Source organism: Oncorhynchus masou, chromosome 4 (assembly GCF_036934945.1).
Source record: "Oncorhynchus masou masou isolate Uvic2021 chromosome 4, UVic_Omas_1.1, whole genome shotgun sequence".
Taxonomy (NCBI): Eukaryota; Metazoa; Chordata; class Actinopteri; order Salmoniformes; family Salmonidae; genus Oncorhynchus; species Oncorhynchus masou.
The window spans coordinates 5,784,144-5,804,843 of NC_088215.1; the positions used below are offsets into that span (position 1 = coordinate 5,784,144).

Sequence of the window (20,700 nt, forward strand, 5' to 3'; positions counted from 1 at the left end):
TAGTATTAATAGATTTCCATCCAATTGGAGACATATTTTCATGCGAAATTCTAAAATCCGCCTAAAAGGACTTGTTGCGGTTAACATTGACTTTTTTGTGGATAAAAATCAGGGTAGCGCACACAAAATGTACTTTTTTGCTTAAGTTTTCATGTACAAACTCTAAATCTGAAGTTCAATATTTTTCCATTGCATTTCCAACAGTACCAATAGTTTTGTCACAAAAACTGTTGCGCTAAATAGCAAATGTGCCTAATCTGGTTTTGGCACATGTACCAGTGGTTCTCAACTGATTTTGCCTGGGGACCCAAAATTGACAATGACAAATGAGTCATGACCCAATATTATGGACTGTTGTATTGCAGCTACATTTTGTAATGTTGTATTGCAGCTGCCTTCTTGGGCAGGCATCACTTGCAAAATAGACTCTGGCTCAAGGGGCTACTAGAATACAAACAGTGAATGGTTATACAAGCTATAATCCCCACGATCAAAGTCAATCAGTTAGCAAACAATGACGTTTCTCATTTCACAATTGGCCTATGAGGATCCGTAGGGCCGTGATCATTGACAATTCACATTACACAATATGTTTGAAGCGTGCGCTCCAAGCCGCGCTCCGCGGTAATAACTATTAACAGTAACTGAATGGCCCACTCTCCCGATCGCCACAGATAATTCAGATGAAAGGTAACAGAGTCGGTGGATTCATGGACGCACAGAACTTCTGGATCAGATGGAGTTAAGCAAGAGAAAGCAGCGAGATCAGGCGATTGCAATTTCCTCCTTTTATGGAGTTGAGATCTGTCGGACATTTCCACCTGACCTAATTAAAGCGCCCCTGGCCCAGCTGAGTAAATGGCAATGATTTAAAGGATTATTCCACCAACTCCATGGGCCTTTTCTACAATTATGGTATAAAAGAAAGTCATTACACTGCCATATTAACTGAGAAAACATGTATTATCAATTCAAGAGAATAAGCCATTTAATTAGGCGACCAGTTCAGGAGTGGGTGTATTAAATGATCAGATTCAGAATATGACATCGAACGAATAGCTTCACAACCTTAAAGGTGTACATTTTTAACCAGTTCAATAAAATGTAATATGAATGTCAGAATTGATTAACATACTGAACAATAACTAATTTACCTGTTTATCTGTGCTTGACAAGATGCTGTTTAACAGGTTTTTTTTCAGTGTGTCGCTGTGTGCTTTGTTGATCAGATTCCAAATCTCGAAATCAGCATTGGGAAACATGTCAATCGTCCCGTTAGAAATATGATTTGCCCAAAGGGTAAGCTTCATCTTGAAGGCATCCACTTTGTCCCTCTGTTCAAGTCGATTGTGCCCCCGTCCCTTGCGTTGACACTTTGAGCGAATTCAGATTCTAAAAAATATCCACCAGGGAGGCAAACTTTGTGAGCTACTCTAATGGCCATGCACTCTTATAATCTCCATTTGACACAGCCAGAAGAGGACTGGCCACCCCTCAGAGCCAGGTTCCTCTAGGTTTCATCCTAGGTTCCCAACTTTTCTAGGGAGTGTTCCCTAGCTACTGTGCTTCACCATCTAAATTACTTCCTCTTTTTGGAGTTTTAGGCTGGGTTCTGTGTAAGCACTTTGTGACATCTGCTGATGTAAAAAGGGCTTTATAAATACATTTGATTGATGGACAGTTGCGCCTATCAATGGTCAAATCAACTGAAATCAACTACATATTTGGTTGACAAAAAACATTCTGTTTATATGATTTTTGAACCCAAAGTTTGCATAGAGGGGTCAGTGAAGCATTAGCCTACTAGACATGCCAGATTGGCTGAATAAGTCTACTGGTTTGGGACCTTGTTCAGGGGTAATACATTTCTCAGCAGTTTACTGCATTTTGCTACACTTTATGAATGGCATGAGAAATGAGAACTAAAAATGGATTATTACACTGCTCCGAACACAGCATGTATCTGCAGACAGATTCCCCAAAAACACACACGCAGACAGATGCATGTACACATCGATCAGATGTCAGTCATTCCATAACAAAAACGTCTAGCCTGTGATTCAGTGCAAGGTGTGTTATAGTATGGTGCACTAAACAGCCAACAATATGCCTTTAAAAGGCATTTTTCCCAACGTTCGTGGAGATCACATTCATGGTAAACGCTGCCCATGTCAGGTCAACTGTAAATTACCTTTAAAGTGTGTTATAGTGTGCTGTGACGTGCCCTGAATTACATCCCGGGCTTAGTCAAGCACAAATCAATATTCCACCCTCCATATTTTGAAACATCCTTTCCCCTCTCTTCATCACTGCAGGTATGTCATGTCTGCTCCTAACCCTCTACGGGTGGGTAGCATGGAAAGGGTCTTTGTTGAAGCTCAAGGTTACTCAGGGGATGACCTCAATGTCCAAATCAAGGTGATGAACTTCCCTGCGCAAAATAAATTGCTTTACACCACAAGTGTGTCCCTGAATTCAGTGAACAAATACCAGGCACTTAAGGACATTAAAGTAAGTCTTTATACATGTTTCCTCACAAATTAAATGCCTTCAGAAATAATTCACACCCCTCGACATTTTACATGTAATATGTTACAGACTGAATTTAAAATTGATGAAATTAAGATTATTTTTTTTGTCACTGGCCTACACACAATACCCCAAAGTGGAATTGTGTTTTTTGAAATGTTTCCAAATGAATTAATAAAACCGGTAAAAGCTGACATGTCTTGAGTCAATAAGTATTCAACCCCTTCCTTATGGCAAACCTAGAGTTTAGGAGTAAAAATAATAACATAATAAGTTGCAGCTGCACAATTCACTTTTTGTCCTGAATATAAATTATGTTTGGGGCAAATCCAATATAAGACATTACTGAGTACCACTCTCCATACTTTCAAGCATAGTGGTGTCTGCATCATGTTATGGGTATGCTTGTAATCATTAAGGACTTTTTCAGGATAAAAAGGAAACGGAATGGAGCTAAGCACAAAATCCTAGAGGAAAACCTAGCTCGTCTTTGAGCCTTTCTACACAGGTCTTCCGGTCCCTCTCTGCTACTGGACAGCTAAGCTGTTTACCAGTGTATACAACAAGAGTAAACAGAAATTCAACAGGCTTGTCCTTACTGGGGTCAGGTCAACGGCCAAGTAATGTCCGTTAGGTTCATGTCCAGCCACCACCCAACCTCCAAACTAGTTATGTTCAGGTGTGTTCAATTAGGCTCATACCCTTCCGGGCCATCCTCTCCCCTGGCCAGCAGATATAGCCAACGAGGCCATTGTCCACAGAGGATGTCGGTGGGACAAGGCGTCTGCATTTCCTTGTTTTGACCCGGACCTGTGGACAACAGAGAAACAATACTGTTGGAGTCAGAGAGACCATCTGGTAACTATCGTTGGTTTCCTTGTTCCTGGACATCCAGACTGGAGGAGCATGGTCCATGACCAGAGTGAAGTGTCGTCCTAGGAGGTAGTACTTTAACTTCTTCAATGCCCACTGCACCGCTTGGCACTCTTTTATTTTTGTTTCTCGAGGCAACAGTTTCCGGCTGATATAATGGGATGCTCCTCTCCTTGTACCACTTGTGACAAGACCGCTCCCACCCCTGTGTCGGAGGCATCAGTCTGGACCACAATCTCTCTCCCAAAGTCCGGCATCACCAATACCAGTCCAGAGCACAGGGCCTTCAAGTTCTGGAAGGCTTCTTCCGCTTTGTCAGTCCACCTGACCCCGTTAGGCTGGGTCGTTTTTGGTCAGGTCTGTGAGTTGACAAGATACAATTGCATAGTTAGGAATGAACCTACGGTAATAGCTGGTTAGCCCCTCAAAGTTTTTTTTTACCTGAGACTTGGTTTGGGGCCGTGGCCCCTGTCGGATGGCTTGAACTTTCTTCTCTTGTGGTTTGACGTTGCACCTCCCGATGATAAAGCCCAGGTATTCTGCTTCCTCAAGTCCCAGTCTGCATTTTTTTTGCATTGGCGGTTAGACCTGCTCTGCGTAAAGCCTCCAAGACAGTGTTGAGCTGCTTCAGGGGAGATTTCCAGTTAGGGCTGTACACAATCATGTCATCCAAATATGCTGCCAAGTACTCAGTGTGGGGTCTCAGGACCCTACCCCTTAGCAAGATCCAGGGTGCTGATATATCGGGTGTCCTTTGAGCCTTTCTGCACGGGTCTTCCCGTCCCTCTCTGCTACCGGACAGCTACGCTGTTTACCGGCGTATCCAACAAAAGATAACAGAAATCCAACAGGCTTGTCCTTACTGGGGTCAGTCTACGGCCAAGTAACGTCCGGTAGGTTCCTGTCCAGTTGGGCTCGATATCCCTCCCAGTATTGGAGGGCCCTGCAATGTCAGCTCCAGACCAAAAACAGATCTGGCCAAAGCTAGGTTAAAACAGCCACCACCCAACTTCCAATCTAATTTTGGGGCTCTCGAGAGGCGCAGCGGTCTAAGGCACTGCGTCTCAGTGCTAGAGGCGTCATTACAGACACCCTGGTTTAAATCCAGGCTATATCACAACCGTCTGTGATTGGGCGGCATCCGGGTTTGGCCGGTGTAGGCCGTCATTGTAAATAAGAATTTGTTCTTAACTGACTAACTAATAGCCTAGTTAAATAAAGGTTACCTTTACAAGGCTCTTTACCCTTCCAGGCCATCCTCTCTCCTGGCCAGCAGATGTAGGCAACGAGCAGGAATATACCGACCTTCACACACTCACCCTCTCAGCTCCATCACATTCTAAAAACATGTTTTCACTTTGCCATTATGGGATATTGTGTGTAGATGGGTGAGAAAAATATATATATTTAGTCAATTTTGAATTCAGGCTGTAACACAAAATGTAAAATAAGTCAAGGGATATGACTACTGTATCTTCATATAAGTTATTAATTTCACAATTTTACCTATGGTTGTGAACATTGCACAAAAAATCACTTGTGTTTTCTCCAACTTGTCAGATCCCGGAGGGACCTGACTTCTTTGATGAGGACTACACAGGGAGCCAGTATGTGAACCTGTACGCTCAGTTCCCAAGCCACAAGCTTGAGAAAGTAGTCCTGGTCTCCTTTCAAACCGGCTACATATTTATACAAACGGACAAAACCATTTACACGCCGGAAAGTACAGGTATGGCTGAGCCCACTGGCCTAAAGCCTTCGAATTAGCATCGCTCAGCAACCACCTATGCTCTGTGGCGGACTGGGACCAGAAATCGGCCCTGGTATTCCTAACACACCGGCCCATTGTTTTTTTTCTTGGGGCCCCCATTATTAGCCAGATAATGATCATTTAGCGCAAAAAAAAGACAAGTTAAACAGGCCCACTGGGCTAAAAATGGACCGACCCATCTGGCATTTTGAGCGAATGCCAGATGGCCAGTCTGCCCCTGTGAATCAATTTGATTAATTTGGGGTCAGGTCGAAACTCACATGAAACTTTCATGAACATTTAGCTAGCTAGCTGGGAGATGAACATTGGGGTGTTACTTTACCTGAAATGCATGTGGTCCTTTTTTTACCAGATCTTTTGTAGAATTTTGATCTGCAGTCAAAATCGTGTTTCTCTACTTAATCCACAGATAAAAAGGTGTTACTCTATAACCTAACATCTTAAACTACATTCTTAGTGTATTAATTCAGTGATATTGTTTCAGTTAAATACAGAGTCTTCACCTTAAACTCCGGGTTAGAGCCTGTAACAGATAGCATCAATGTGGAAATTATGGTAAGTAAGTAGTCCTCACAATAAATGTAACTGCATTGACAATGCTTCCTTAGTAGTGGTTGACGCATATGGCCAGTTGTCAAAATATTTTTTTTCTGACATTACTCATGTCTACAACTGTCAGTCTTGCGTAGTAACAGATTAATGATCTGTGATCCATTTATGTTAGTCTTTCACATTTCATGTATATCATTTATTTATAGAACCCTGATGGAATCACCTTACTGCAGGAAGATTTCAAACCAGATGATGGGATGACATCTAGAGTCTTCACTGTCCCAGAAATCACCAGGTTTTTTTGTGCTATTCAATCATCCTAACACACTTATCAGGAAAACTTTTGCCTGTGAACTCTTCTGCTCTCATTCTCTTTTTATATAGCTTTGGAAACTGGAAAGTGGTGGCCAAGTTTAAGAATAGCCCACATAAGAACTTCACTGCAGATTTCGAGGTGAAAGAATATGGTAAGAAGGGTATTGTTTTGGGTGGCCTTTTATTAAAAGGACAATTCCGCCACTTTTCAACCTCATTAATTTCCTAAAAAATGCTTCTCTGTGACATAATAGGGTAGGATTAAAAGTAAGAAAAACAGTGATTTTCAAAACCTGTTTCTAGCCAGAGGGAGGTTATTTTCTTTCTCCCCACATCACTGAAAATATCAGAATGATTGAAAATCACTTTTTTTTATGTTTTAATCTCTGATGATGTCATTGGGAATATTTTCTGTTTGTTCTTTCTATAAAACATAGAAATGCACCATTTTCAATGAGATGAAAAGAGGTGGAATTGGCCTTTTAAGAACAGGCCTCGCTTGTCTAGGACGGAGTGTTTGTACAGAGTAAATAGGGCCTATGTAAACTACATGAACTGAACAAAAATATAAACCAACATGCAACAATTTAAAATATTTTACTGAGTTACAATTCATATAAGGAAATCAGTCAATTGAAATAAATACATTTGGCCCTAATCTATGGATTTCACATGACTGGGAATGCTGATACAGGGCATTCGGAAAGTATTCAGACCACTTGACTTTTTCCACATTTTGTTACATTACAGCCTTATTCTAAAATTGATTAAATCGTTTTTTCCCCTCATCAATCTACACCCAATACCCTATACTGACGAAGGAAAAACAGGTTTTTAGAAACTCTGGAGCTCTGTCAGTGACCATAGGGTTCTTGGTCACCTCCCTGACCAAGGCCCTTCTCCCTCGATTGCTCAGTTTGGCCGGGCGGCCAGGTATAGGAAGAGTCTTGGTGCTTCCAAACTTCTTCCATTTAAGAATGATGGAGGCCACTGTGTTCTTGGGGAACTTAAATGCTGCAGAAATAGATGTAGACAGGTGGATGCCTTTCCAAATCATGTCCAATCAATTTAATTTACCACAGGTGGACTCCAATCAAGTTGTAAAAACATCTCAAGTATGATCAATGGAAATGCGCACCTGAATTTTTTTTAGAGTCTAAGGTATTTCTGTTTTTATTTTAAATGTTTTAAAAATGTCTAAAAACCTGTTTTCACTTTGTCATTATGGGTATTGTGGGTAGATTAAGGCTGTAAAGCAACAAAATGTAGAAAAAGTCAATGGGTCTGAATACTTTCCGAATGCACTGTAAGCATCTGGTGGTCACAGATACCTTAAAAAAAAGGTTGGTGCGTGGATCAGAAAACCAGTCCATATCTGGTGTGACCAACATTTGCCTCATGCAGCGCCACACATCTCCTTCGCATGGAGTTGATCAGGCTGTTGATTGGAATGTTGTCCCACTCCTCTTCAAAGGCTGTGCGAAGTTGCTGGATATTGGCGGAACTGGAACACGCTGTCGTACAGGTCAATCCAGAGCATCCCAAACGTGCCCAATTTGTGACATTGAGCATGGAAGAACTTGGACATTTCAGCTTCCAGGAATTGTGTACAGATCCTTGTGTACAAGTCACTTTGTTCACAATGTTGACATCAGCAAACCACTCCACAACGCCATACACGCTGTCAGCCATCTACCAGGTACAATTGAAACTGGGATTCATCTGTGAAGAGTACACTTCTTCAGCGTGCCAGTGGCCATCGAAGGTGAGCATTTCCCCACTGAAGTCGGTCACAACGCCAAACTGCAGTCAGTGCAGGATCCTGGTGAGGACGATGAGAATGCAGAGGATTTTCCGTGAGACGGTTTCTGACAGTTTGTGCAGAAATTCTTCAGCAAATCCATAGATTCATAAGCTATGTGGGTGGATGGTGTTCTGACAAACAGAGTGAAAAACTAACGGACAACTAGTCAAAGCTCAAACCAAGTTTATTCACCCACTGGGTCAAACAGCTGAAAAGATATGTTCACACAGGCACATATATTTATACCCTCCTTCTAGGCGGAGTCTGTTGCTAGGCAGGAATTTAAGTGGTGACTGTTCCTTCTCACTTCATCTGACCTGACCTTGGCCCACATTCCTCACTCCTCCCTAATCCACGGCTATACAACCTTATCAGTGACTGAAACCAGACTGTTACTCTTTGCCTCTCTCCATAGGATACATGAGATTTGACAAAAACAAAATGTAAGCAATAGGAGATCAGGAGCAGGAGACAGAGACAATGCCATAGCTATTCTCACAGCAGTCGCTGTATGGACAGAATGTAAACTTTCTGCACTCCCCTTTCTCACTCAGTAGATTTCTATACACCCAGTTCTAATGTGGTAACATGAAGGATATTTTAAGTTAGAATCCAACACTTAAGTCGGGTGTGAAGGTCCTGGGGTTGGCTGGTTACATGTGGTCTGCAGTTGTGAGGCCGGTTGCACGTACTGCCAACTAATCTGAAATGACGTTGGAGGCCGCTTATAGTAGAGAAATGAACATTAAATTCTCTGGCAACAGCTCTGGTGGACATTCCTGCAGTGCAACACTCCCTCACAACCTGAGACATCTGTTTTGTGTAACAAAACTGCACATTTTAGTGACCTTTTATTGTCCCCAGCAAAGGCTTCTTGATATGCGGATGGATTATTTGACAATGGAGAAATGCTCACTAACATGGATGTAAACAAATTTTTTGAACAACATTTTAGAGAAATATGGTGAGTTTGGACATTTTTTAGGATCTTTTATTTCCGGTCATGAAACAAGAAACTAACCCTTTACATGTTGCGTTTATATTTTTGTTCAGTAAATTAATTCATAACTAACTTCCTATCTAGTTCTACCCAGCTTTGAAGTCAAATTGACAGTGAGCAAGTCCTTCTTCTACGTTGACGATGATGAGCTAACGGTCAACATTGTTGCCAGGTTGGAGCCATTTGTAGAATGTCAAAATATATTTATAGTTGTTATTTCCATGGTAACTATTGCTAAAATTGCTACTTAACATTTCATGTCATTTATTGTACTCCTCTGTTTCCCTCCCCGTGAATTCTCTGTGGTGATATTGCTGTATGGTTTGTGTCGGAAGGTACCTGTTTGAGGAGCCCGTGAAAGGAGTTTGTTTTGTGGTGTTCGGGGTGATCCAAGGAGTTGACAGGACGAGTTTTCCTGGCTCTCTCCAGAGAGTGGAGGTTTGTGCATGTAACATGAGAGGGAGTATATTTGGATGATACACATACGGGTATTCACAAACATTCACCATGGGTAGTCTATATTTGATTAGCTCTATAGCTCGAATAACACAAGTCTGACAGATGGACCTCTTGGCTTTGTTTCTTTCAAATGCAGCTTAAGGAAGGAGTGGGCAAAGCGGTACTGAAGAGGCAGCACATTGAAAACACTTTTACAGACATCAATAAGCTTTTGCATAAATCCCTATACATATCAGTCAATGTGTTAACAGACACAGGTAAGTAGAGGCTGTAAGTTGTGGTACGTGCATACGTTTGCATCTTTTGAAGTGTGCGTTTGTGTTCAGTCTCAGAACAGGGAAGGTGTTGGTTTTAATCCCTCAGGGAGTGAGATGGTGAAAGCAGAGAAAAAGGGAATCTTCATAGTCAAGTCACCGTATAGCATTCACTTCAAGAAGACCCCGCCGTACTTCAAACCAGGAATGCCGTATGACGTCTCGGTACATTTAAGAACATTCAATCACTGTGTTCTACATGAACTCAATTACTATGCTATTCCAAAGTGTTGCCCAGTTATTTTAACCAGGGAACCCACCTGGTAACTGTGGTCAAGGGGTAGGATGATATATTGGGCTTACACTGTCTTTCCTACCTATTGGTCTAATTGTACCTCTTTCCATTTGTACTATTAGGTGTATGTGACCAATCCAGACGATTCTCCAGCCAAAGATATCGATGTGGAGGTTTTACAAAAAGACCAACATGTGCTGGGGAAGACCCATGACAATGGTATTGCCAAAATAACCATTAACACGAGAGCGGGGGATTCTGAGCTGCCAATCACGGCAAGTTCAAAACTAAAACTTCTCTAAGACGCAATCCAATTATGTGTGCATGTCTGTTTTGGCTTTTTGTTCTGTATCAATCACAGTGTTGACGCCTTGTAGTCGTTCATGTTGTTACTCTATTTCCACACAGGTGAAAACCAAAGTCGATGGACTTGGGGATGACAGGCAGGGCACACAGAAGATGACTGCCAAACCCTATCAAACAAAAGACAATTCACAAAACTACATTCACATACACATCCATTCTACAGATGTCAAAATCAAAGATCAACTCAAAGTAGACCTAAGCCTTGGCAGCAGTCCCTCGGCCCAAAATAACAATCACGAGATAACCTTCCTGGTGTGTACCAGTCAACTTTAACCACATAGACTTGTGTATTTTACCTAGCTGGGGGCATTGGTTGGCCACATTAGTGTAAAAATGCTACATGGTGTGTATTTATTGTATTCAAGTGTGATATATATATATATATATTTAAACGTAAAAGCGCAGAGGTACTGCTTTGAGGAAGGAACAATAACCCTGGGTCTTGTTCCTTACTTAAACCATGAACTCACTGACTCCACCCATCCCTGGTTGGTAATTTATTCCCTTAGGGCCAGTTTGTCATCCCCATAGGGAGGATTACTGACAGTTATCGGTCTCTGTGTTCACAGATCTTGAGCAAGGGACAGCTCATCAACTCCCAAAAGATAGAGTGGAATAAGGGACAGGGACTGATGTCACTGCCTCTGGTGGTGAACAAGGATATGATCCCCTCCTTCCGGGTCGTGGCGTATTACCACGTGGGCCAGAATGAGGTTGTGTCTGACTCTGTGTGGGTCGACGTCAAGGACACGTGCATGGGATTGGTAAGAATGTTGCCTTACTGTGCAGAGCCCATCGTCTAGTGGTAACACTGTGCTCTAGTCACATCTACCACTCTCCACCAGAGAGCGGGGTTCAACCTGTGTCCACCCTTTCTACTATTATACCCATGTGCCTGTCTCCCCCTCTTAAAAATGGTTCCTTACTGTGTTAGTATTTCAGTGTGAGGTGTTGCATTCAGGACTTCTCAAACATGACCTCCATCTTTGTGTGCCATACTGTAGCTAAACGTGAAGGATGTCAGACACAGTGGTAGTTATGCACCTCAGAAAAGAGTTACCCTGTCTATCATTGGTGATCCAGGGGCCAAGGTGGGACTTGTGGCCGTGGATAAGGGGGTCTACGTCCTGAATGACAAAAGCCGACTTACTCAGACTAAGGTGAATAACTGCAGACTGAACTTTCCCTACTTCAGCCAGCAAATTAATGATACTCTTTGAGCCTTGTCATCTAAGTTGTGCATAATTGTTCACTTATTGATGTTAGTCAATACCTACAGTGGTATCCGAAATTATTGACACGCTTGAAACAGATGAGCAATATTGACTGTATAAAATAAATACTGAGCTATATTGCATGCCAAACATTTTTTTTTTTTTTATACTAACACAATTGCTCAGAGAAAGCGATTTTGTTTAACAAGTAACAAAAATTAGGTAGGGGTCAAAATTATAGACACCCCTAAAGATTCTTATGAATAAAGCAGTCAGGGTTAGGGGTTAGGGGAAATAGGATTTTGAATGGGAATCAATTGTCTTGTCCCCACAAGGATGGTAAAGTGTGTGTGTGTGTGTGGTATGGGTATGTGCATGCATCCATCCTTAGATCTGGGATATAATAGAGAAACATGACACAGGCTGCACTGCAGGGAGTGGAAAAGACAGTATGGGGGTTTTCTACGATGCTGGGCTGGTGTTTGCATTCAACATTGCAAAGGGCACCCCTCAGAGGACAGGTATGTGACATAAGGCCTCTACATAAAAGCTGCAATACACATTCAGGCCTGTCTAGTCTTGCGTGGCCCTGCCTGCCTAGTCTCTCGTTCACTTGACTATTGGAAGTCAGGCAAACTTCACGTTTGGATTTCTAGTTTGAATGGGAATGGTCAAAGTCAATTGCATTCAGCGCTCGGATTTGATTGCCTCAGTAAAGGCATTTTGTGTATTTCTTTTTTTATTGTTTTGTCCGTGTCTCTGTTTAAGTAGCCTATGCAACATTTGTTTTGTATCTTATGCATGCTAGCTTGTTATTTTGTTACTCAATGTCTCTTTGGAATGGCACCCATGCAAAATACTTGATTGGTTTGATAGAGGCATTACCCACTGGGCACAAACTGGCTGAATCAACATAATTTGTCAATGTATTGTGAAGTTTGAATCATCAACGTAAACTGTTGTTTTGAGGATGAAATTTCAACCACAGGATTGTCCTTGACCTTTGGTTAACCAAAGGTCAACATAGACAAACCTTTGAATTTGTACCTTTAAAACAACGTCAGATCTTCAACGTTATATCCACTATCAGAAGTAAAACTACAGGCTGGGCCGCACCTCCAACTGGAGAATTGATCTATCAAAAGCTACCCGTTGGTCTCCCATCCAGGGTTTTAACCAAGGCCTGCTTAGCTATGACACATGTGTACACAGGTACACATTTTTCATTCTGCCCCTGAGCAAGGCAGTTAACCCACTGTTTCCCGGGTGCCAATGAAGTGGATGACAATTAAGGCAGCCCCCCACACCTCTCTGATTCAGAGGGTTTGGTTAAATGCGGAAGACACATTTCAGTTGAATGCATTCAGTTGTACCCCCTTTATAATATTTGTATTACCAATATTATTACTAATATATTTCCTATTATCAATATGCTATGGTGAGGATGATTATTGAAAAATCTCAACCTAGAAACTAAATGGATACACTGTTGCTATCGATATTGGCCATATACCACAGCCCCTCTGGCCTTATTTCTTAAATAGACAATTCATGTTGTAGGCCTACTGTTTCAAGCTCTGGTTGATTTCAAATGTAATGGTATTTGGTGATAATGAATTGGGTTTGGTTGTCAACGCTGTGTCTTCTGCTTGGTAGTTCCATCTGTGCCACTGAATTAGTCTGGCTTTAATTCCAGTTTGGCTACAAAAAAAGCTACATTGATTACAAATATAGTGTAGACATTGTTAATGTTGTAAATGACTATTGTAGTTGGAAACGGCTGATTTTTAATGGAATATCTACATAGGTGTACAGAGGCCCATTATCAGCAACCATCACTCCTGTGTTCCAATGGCACGTTGTGTTAGCTAATCCAAGTTTAGAATTCTAAAAGGCTAATTGATCATTAGAAAACCCTTCTGCAATTAAGTTAGCACAGCTGAAAACTGTTGTCTGATTAAAGAAGCAATAAAACTGTCCTTCTTTATACTAGTTGAGTATTTGGAGCATCAGCATTTGTGGGTTTTATTACAGGCTCAAAATGGCCAGAAACAAAGAGCTTTCTTCTGAAACTTGTCAGTCTATTCTTGTTCTGCGATAGGAAGGCTATTCCATACGAGAAATTGTCAAGAAACTGAAGAGCTCATACAACGCTGTGTACTACTCCCTTCACAGAACAGCACAAACTGGCTCTAACCAGAATAGAAAGAGGAGTGGGAGTCCCCGGTGCACAACTGAGCAAGAGGACAAGTACATTAAAATGTCTAGTTTGAGAAATAGACACCTCACAAGTCCTCAACTGGCAGCTTCATTAAATAGTACCCGCAAAACACCAGTCTCAACATCAACAATGAAGAGGCGATTGTGTTCTTTTGCCCATCTTTCATCTTTTATTTTTATTGGCCAGTCTGCGATATTACTTTTTATTTGCAACTCTGCAAAGAAGTCCCATGTATTATTACCTAACTTGTAAATACACTAAAATAAATATTTTAGCCAGTTATCAGCTGGTGTATCATATATTACTTCACCAGAGTATCTTCATTCTCAATGTAGAGTTTGGTTGATGTAGGCTTAATAGATTTGTCCTTAATATTGTCTTGGCAAGTTTTGTCCATCATTCTTCTTCTTTGTGTGCTTTAGTCTCCAGCTGCCCTGTCAACTCACGGAGACGACGAGCAGTGACTGTAAATGATGTCGGAACCACACTGGGTAGGACTGATCATAAAACTGTTTTTGTTTTGACTATGTACTGTATGTATCCATGTGCGAATGTATGTATTTATTTATTAGTAGAACTTACCAAACAGACATCTGTTGTAAGGATGTCAAATAGTGTTTTATTGTTTATGTTTTCAATCACTGGGAATGAGAACAAATTGTGAAATAGGAAGACTGCTGTCCTGATTGGTCACCAAACAAACTTCAAGTGACTCTCACTACTAGGTTTCCCAAAGCTTTTAATACATTTCTCTCTGTCCTAGTGAGCCAGTACACAGGCCTGGAGAGACAGTGCTGCATGGACGGTATGAGGAAGAACATTCTAGATTACACGTGCGAGCGGCGATCCCAATACATCAGTGATGGAACAGAGTGTGTGGGAGCCTTCCTGAAATGTTGTAGAGAAATGATCACCAAAGGCGAAGAGGCCAAGATTGACCAGCTCACACTAGCCCGCAGTCAGTAAAACAACAGTGGTGGACTGGAATTGTCAATTCTAAAATTGCACACTATGGAAATCGAGAGGGATAAACAAATCCAGAATGTGAATGTTAAAGTATTCTGGTATTCCCTTCTGTGTAAAAGGGAAATACATTCACAGTGATGGGAACTGTCTGACTTCTTGTCACTCTTTGTAAGGTGAGGAAGAGGATGACCGATTCAAAAGTTTTGACGAAATCAAGTCCCGTTCCTTCTTCCCTGAGAGTTGGCTATGGAATGAGGAGAGTTTGCCACAGTGTTCTAAAGATGAGGAGTGGTAAGAGCAGAATTGAGTGAGATCGTTCAATGCACTACAGTAAAATGCGTTCTTATGCATATCCCTTTTCCCATGTAAATAAAATCCTACTTATTTTCTCACTCTTTTTGCCATTTAGTGCTATAGAGAAAACAATTGACTTACCAGATTCCATCACCAGCTGGCAGATCACTGCTATTGGCCTGTCCAAAACACATGGTACAGTCATGTATTTGTGCCCCTCTTTCTATGTTGGTGGCTACACTTTCTACATCTTATGGCAACTCTCTTGCTCAATAGGAATCTGTGTGGCTGAACCCCTTACGCTGATTTTTCGTAAGAACTTCTTCCTTGATCTGAAGCTGCCCTACTCTGCCGTACGCAATGAGCAGCTGGAAATCAAAGCCATTCTTCACAACTACATAGACGACACTATAACCGTAAGCTTATTATCATTTAAAAGCAGGCACGCAACCCAGCTCAAATATTTTATTCTAAAATCAGTATGACGCCTGATTATTATGATAATTACTATTATTATACCATTCAGTGTGTTTTTTTTATCTGATCAGATGCACGATGATGTGACAACATCACCTCTCCACCCTAATGGCAGGTCCGTGTAGAACTGAGGGAGACATCAGACGTGTGCAGCTCTGCTAGCAAGAAGGGGAAGTATGTTGTTACTGTCATGGTGGACCCCAGGTCCACACGAAGTGTCCCCTTTGTCATCATCCCCATGATGTTGGGCCTCCATACCATCGAGGTGAAGGCCTCCGTCCGAGATTGGGGTGTTCAAGACGGTGTTAGGAAGGAGCTACGTGTGGTGGTAAGGCAAACCGTTGCATCTTGACAGATCTATCTAGTAACTACCCTGAGGATGATATGGAATTTATTTATGCACATGTGTCGATCAGTGTGAATCTGATTGTTTGAATCATAAATTCCAGTCCTCAACAAATGAGGGCTACCACCTTACAGTTATGCTAAGAGGTAACACCTGGAGAAGAGTGGAAGGCGCTCAACCAATTTGAGATGAGGTGCCACAATTTATTTTTTTTAAAGGCGCGGGGGGTCACAGAGTCACCGGGCCAACATAGAGAAGGGGCCCTTGCCCTTCACAGAAACATTCTGTAGTCAATGTAGCTGTCTCCAAATTACTAAGTTATCGAAACAAGATTTTGTCTTATTAAAAATGTGACCTTTCCCAACCTATCCAAGGTACAGGTTGCCAATATTTGGTGCCATCCATGTACCCAGCCGTCCAACTACACTAACCAATAAGGCGTCAAACTTAAAATAATTAGTGTTGCTGGAAAAGAGGAAAGTGGACTGGTATCAATTCTCAAATCAAGATGTTCTGGTACCTTGAAGTCACCTGTCTTTATGATAAGATGGAAGAACAGGAAGCATTTGTTTGATGCTCTCAATATCTGACACAATGGGTTTGCCTGTCCAGGCACTTGTGAATCTTCAGTTATGTGTAGAAGAGTGGGAAGTTGGACATACATGAACTGCCAAGTAGTGCTGCTTCTTAATTCACTATAGCTTAACCCGGAAGCCAGCCGCACCATTTAACTCACAACCGAGGTCAGCTTGCAGGTGCCTGGCCCGCCACAAAGACACGCTAGAGTGCAATGAGCCAAGGAAAGCCCTCCAGCCAAACCCTCCCCTAACCCGGTCGGCACTGGGCCAATTATGTGCTGCCTTATATGGAGTCACAAAGCCTGGCATCGAACCCCAGACTGTAGTGGTGCCTCACCACTATGATGAAATGTGGCAGTTCTTGACCCTTGTGGTGGATGTTGATCCTTGAATATTTGGTAACTGGAAAGCCTTGCTATTTAACAATGATTCCAGAATTTTCCCATTAAAAAGTAGGCCTATTTGCTGTACAAGTAAATACTTTATCGAGCCTTTTGGATAACCTAGGCCACCAGGTGAATTGTTGTAATTCAAGCAAAAAACCTATATGTTGAGTTGATAAATAAGCATAAGAGAAAATTACAGTGTTTTCATTCTAACAATGACAGGCCGAAGGGGTGCGGACAAGGCTTCAGGTGAGGAATGTGGAACTGGATCCTGCCAGACACGGTGAGTGTATGGCAACATGTACAGATGTAAATGATTTATAGTTCCAGTGACAGTGTTGCCATTCATTTAAAAAAAATAAACATTTGTATTTAACCTTTATTTAACTAGGCAAGTCAGTTAAGAACAAATTCTTATTTATAATGATGGTCTACCAAAAGGCCTCGTGGGGACGGGAGCTGGGGTAATAAAAAATAAATATAAAATAAATAAATATGTATGTATATATGTGTGTATATATAGGACAAAACGCACATCACAACACTAGATAAAGAGAAACCTAAGACAACTGTCGTGTCTTTGGCTATGCCGGATTAAGTGATATGACATGCTATTCTATAAAATAATTTCTCGGTAATTAATATCACCTGATGTAGCTAATCATGTAAATGCAATTAACTAGAGAGTCGGGCACCACAAAATAATATTTATAGAGCTGTTATCTTCCGAATAAACTCTTTAAGGACCTCGTAATATTTTACATCAATAGCAATCAATATCAATCGTCACCTTAATTCAGTCTCATCTGAAAGTTGTAAATTCTTAGTTATCTGCACAAACCCTGGCTAACAATTTGAATCAGCAATACAAAATTGGGTTTATTTATTTACTATATACCTAACTAATCACACAGAATTACACATATACATAATTAAATCATAACTTGATTACAAATTACATCATAAAGGAAAACGTCCCTAGTGGGCGAAACAGATATGACAGCTTGTCACACAAAAGAAAGGGGGCTGGGTTTGAGTGAAGGAGCGGGAAGACTGAGGATCAAAGGGAAGAAGCTGGGCTATCGTAAATACAGTATCATATGCATTCTAAATTACCGCCCATTTGGAAAAGGAAAATGCAATAAATATTTACTCTGGAGCTGCGCTTCGGTAGGTTGGTGGTAGATGGAAGGCCGTGTTGCCAAACCGAGTCCTTTGAAGAATGTCTCTGGTTGTCAATTGGATACGTTGTAGTAACGTCGTTGGATAGACGGGATACTCTGTCTGTTCCTTCCTAACCCTCGTTGCATCTGCTGTTGCTAACTCAACGGCTAGAAGGTATCACTTCTGTAGTGAATAAGAGTTCAAAGTTCATACCATTCGCAACCAAAGCTCACGCTGTTGTTGGCTTCGTTCTGTAGTTATTATCTGAACCATTCTGACATAGGACCGTCGTCCTCACATCGTTGGAACAGCTGCTTATATTGTCGTCAAGACTTTATATAGGAAGGGAGAAAAGGGGTGTGTTTCATAGTTTACAACCTGTCTCTTCACGTGGGCGGGCCACTGAGTGAGCAGCCCTATCTTATGAAAACCCACATATCACATTTTAGAAGCTAAAATCACATTTCATCCCATCACAAATCATTTCATATTCAAACATTTAAATTGAACAACAATTCCATGTGGTTCCGATATCTCTGATGTGTAGACTTTCCACTGTAGAGTTTATGTTATCTTATCATTGATGAGAATGTCTCAGATGACAACCGAACTGACATCATATTCATTAAGTACCACCGCATATGTTCAATTGGTCGCATTACCAGAATATAGTTCATTTCCCCCCACCTTCTTATATTCCCAGAATCTCTATGTTAACCAAGAGTTTTTCAAATGTAACATCAGTAGGGTAGAGAGAGGAAAAGGGGGAAAGAGGTATTTATGACTGTCATAAACCTAATCCCCAGGCCAACGTCACAGCATGGTAGGAACACAACATGACAACAACATGGTAGCAACACAACATGGTAGCAGCACAAAAACACATACCGAAACATGGTACAAACATTACTGGGCACAGACAAGAGCACAAAGGGCAAGAAGGTAGAGACCACAATACATCCCGCAAAGCAGCCAAAACTGTCGGTAAGAGTGTCCATGATTGAGTCTTTGCACTGATGAGTATCATGATGGTTGATAATATACATTTAATATGCAAGCCATATTTTAAGTGAGACTGAATGGTTAAAACTCCTAACAACTGTTTGCTCTCTCTTTCTTTCTGTCTTTGTCTCTCTCTGGTTAAAAGGGGGCACTGATATTGTGCATGTTCAGAGTGGTGCACTGACTGACCAGGTTCCAAATACATTTGCCAGCACACACATAAGTGTGACAGGTGAGACGGAATGATTTGACATACATGCACCATTTAGAAATGTACTGCGGATACGTGTTAACAACATTAGTTGAATTTGCTAGGGTTGCTCACTAGTCTCGTCTGGATTCACAAAGCTATAGGACCACAGAGGGAGTGGCAATTGTATCCGCCATGGCTATTAACATCGTCGTTAAAAAAAAATAAACATTGTGTGATGCTTTGGAAGCTTAGTGTAGGGATAAGCCGGGATCAGTAATAATGCTGTTGTCGTGTGGCTCTATTGCTCCGTGGTAATTCTTTATCATCTGTGTCACGAAAATGTCTTTGTAATTTTGTCACTGAGCATTGACTGAGTCATATTCCAGTTCTGATTATGTTTTACTGTCTGCATTTACCTTTGAATGGGCTGTATGCAACTTGTCAGGTCAGCAGTTGGCCCGGACGATAGAGGCTGCCATCAGTGGTTCACCCCTGGCTGACCTCCTTAACAAACCAGGTGGCTGCGGGGAGCAGAACATGATGAAGATGACTTTACCTCTCATCGCCACACTTTACCTGGACGAGACCAAACAGTGGGATAAGGTGGGGTTAGAGCGCAGAAAGGAAGCAGTCAACTTCATTAAAATGGGTGAGAAGCTTTAGAAATCCACTTGAGGTTTGCAATTTACAGTTGCACAACTCCCAGAGAGGATGGCATTGATTGGAGCATTTGCATTAAAAGTTTATATAATATTACAGTGTAGTTTTAGCAATTGTTGTTGTTTTTTTACATTGGATTTGGTTAGCAACCACACATAAAGCAAGTTAGAATTATTTTGTTTAAAGCTTGAACAGACCAGGGATGGGTTTCCAAAAGCCTTTGTAGCTAATTTGGTACTTTGTCTCTCAACAATGATTGATGTAGTGGTAAAAAAAAAATGTGGGGAAACGCTGATTGCTGAATAAAGTAACACTCCCTAACATGTTAGCTACAAAGGCTTTGGGTGTGATCAGCACCCTCAGCACAAATTCTTTGTTATCATCAGCACAAATAAGGCTTTGATTATCTTCATGGTTCCTGGTTTTCTTTTGTTATATCAAGGCTATGACCAGGAAATGGCCTATCGGAAAGCAGATGGATCATATGCTACCTTTCTTTATGAGCGTAGTGGTACCTGGTGAGCTAAACCTTCCCCCACTCCCACACAAATGTTCTCTATATCCTCCAATGTTCCACAATACCAGGGACACAACATTAGATGTACAACATATAGGCCTAGGTCTACTGTATGTTAAAACAACAGTCTGCGATTGGTACATAATTTAACAAATCAATTGATGATTGACATAGTCATTGATTCTTTAAGAATATAACAACTGTCTTACCCCATCAGAACCCAAAATATAAGCACATTTTTATTTCATTATTTGTAAACAATGTTACTGTTTTTTGATCTCATGAATGTCCTTGCATCTATAGCTCTATCTGTAATTTCTCTGAGTGGTTACAGTTCCTCAGTCCCAATCCCTCAGCCGTTTACCAAAACAAGTGTCAGGGCAGCCGTGTTGTTTTGCTTTTTCGAATCGCAGACTGCAACTTTAACTGAATTGTATCTGTTGACTTACGACAATAAGACCTTG

At 41.3% G+C, this 20,700-nt stretch overlaps 1 protein-coding gene across 1 annotated transcript in view; it reads left to right on the forward strand.

The window, feature by feature from the left end:
- Positions 1-20,700, forward strand: part of LOC135522092 (complement C3-like) — a 43,227-nt gene that overhangs the window by 272 nt on the left and 22,255 nt on the right. Inside the window, 26 exon segments of the mRNA XM_064948044.1 lie at positions 2,316-2,511; positions 4,963-5,131; positions 5,658-5,728; positions 5,932-6,020; positions 6,110-6,192; positions 8,929-9,016; positions 9,180-9,282; positions 9,440-9,560; positions 9,667-9,782; positions 9,975-10,127; positions 10,261-10,470; positions 10,788-10,982; positions 11,223-11,378; positions 11,824-11,953; positions 14,076-14,144; positions 14,417-14,611; positions 14,793-14,910; positions 15,029-15,108; positions 15,190-15,329; positions 15,506-15,718; positions 16,923-16,983; positions 19,012-19,098; positions 19,505-19,620; positions 19,622-19,649; positions 19,652-19,708; positions 20,162-20,237. Coding sequence (XP_064804116.1) covers positions 2,316-2,511; positions 4,963-5,131; positions 5,658-5,728; positions 5,932-6,020; positions 6,110-6,192; positions 8,929-9,016; positions 9,180-9,282; positions 9,440-9,560; positions 9,667-9,782; positions 9,975-10,127; positions 10,261-10,470; positions 10,788-10,982; positions 11,223-11,378; positions 11,824-11,953; positions 14,076-14,144; positions 14,417-14,611; positions 14,793-14,910; positions 15,029-15,108; positions 15,190-15,329; positions 15,506-15,718; positions 16,923-16,983; positions 19,012-19,098; positions 19,505-19,620; positions 19,622-19,649; positions 19,652-19,708; positions 20,162-20,237 — 3,120 coding nt within the window.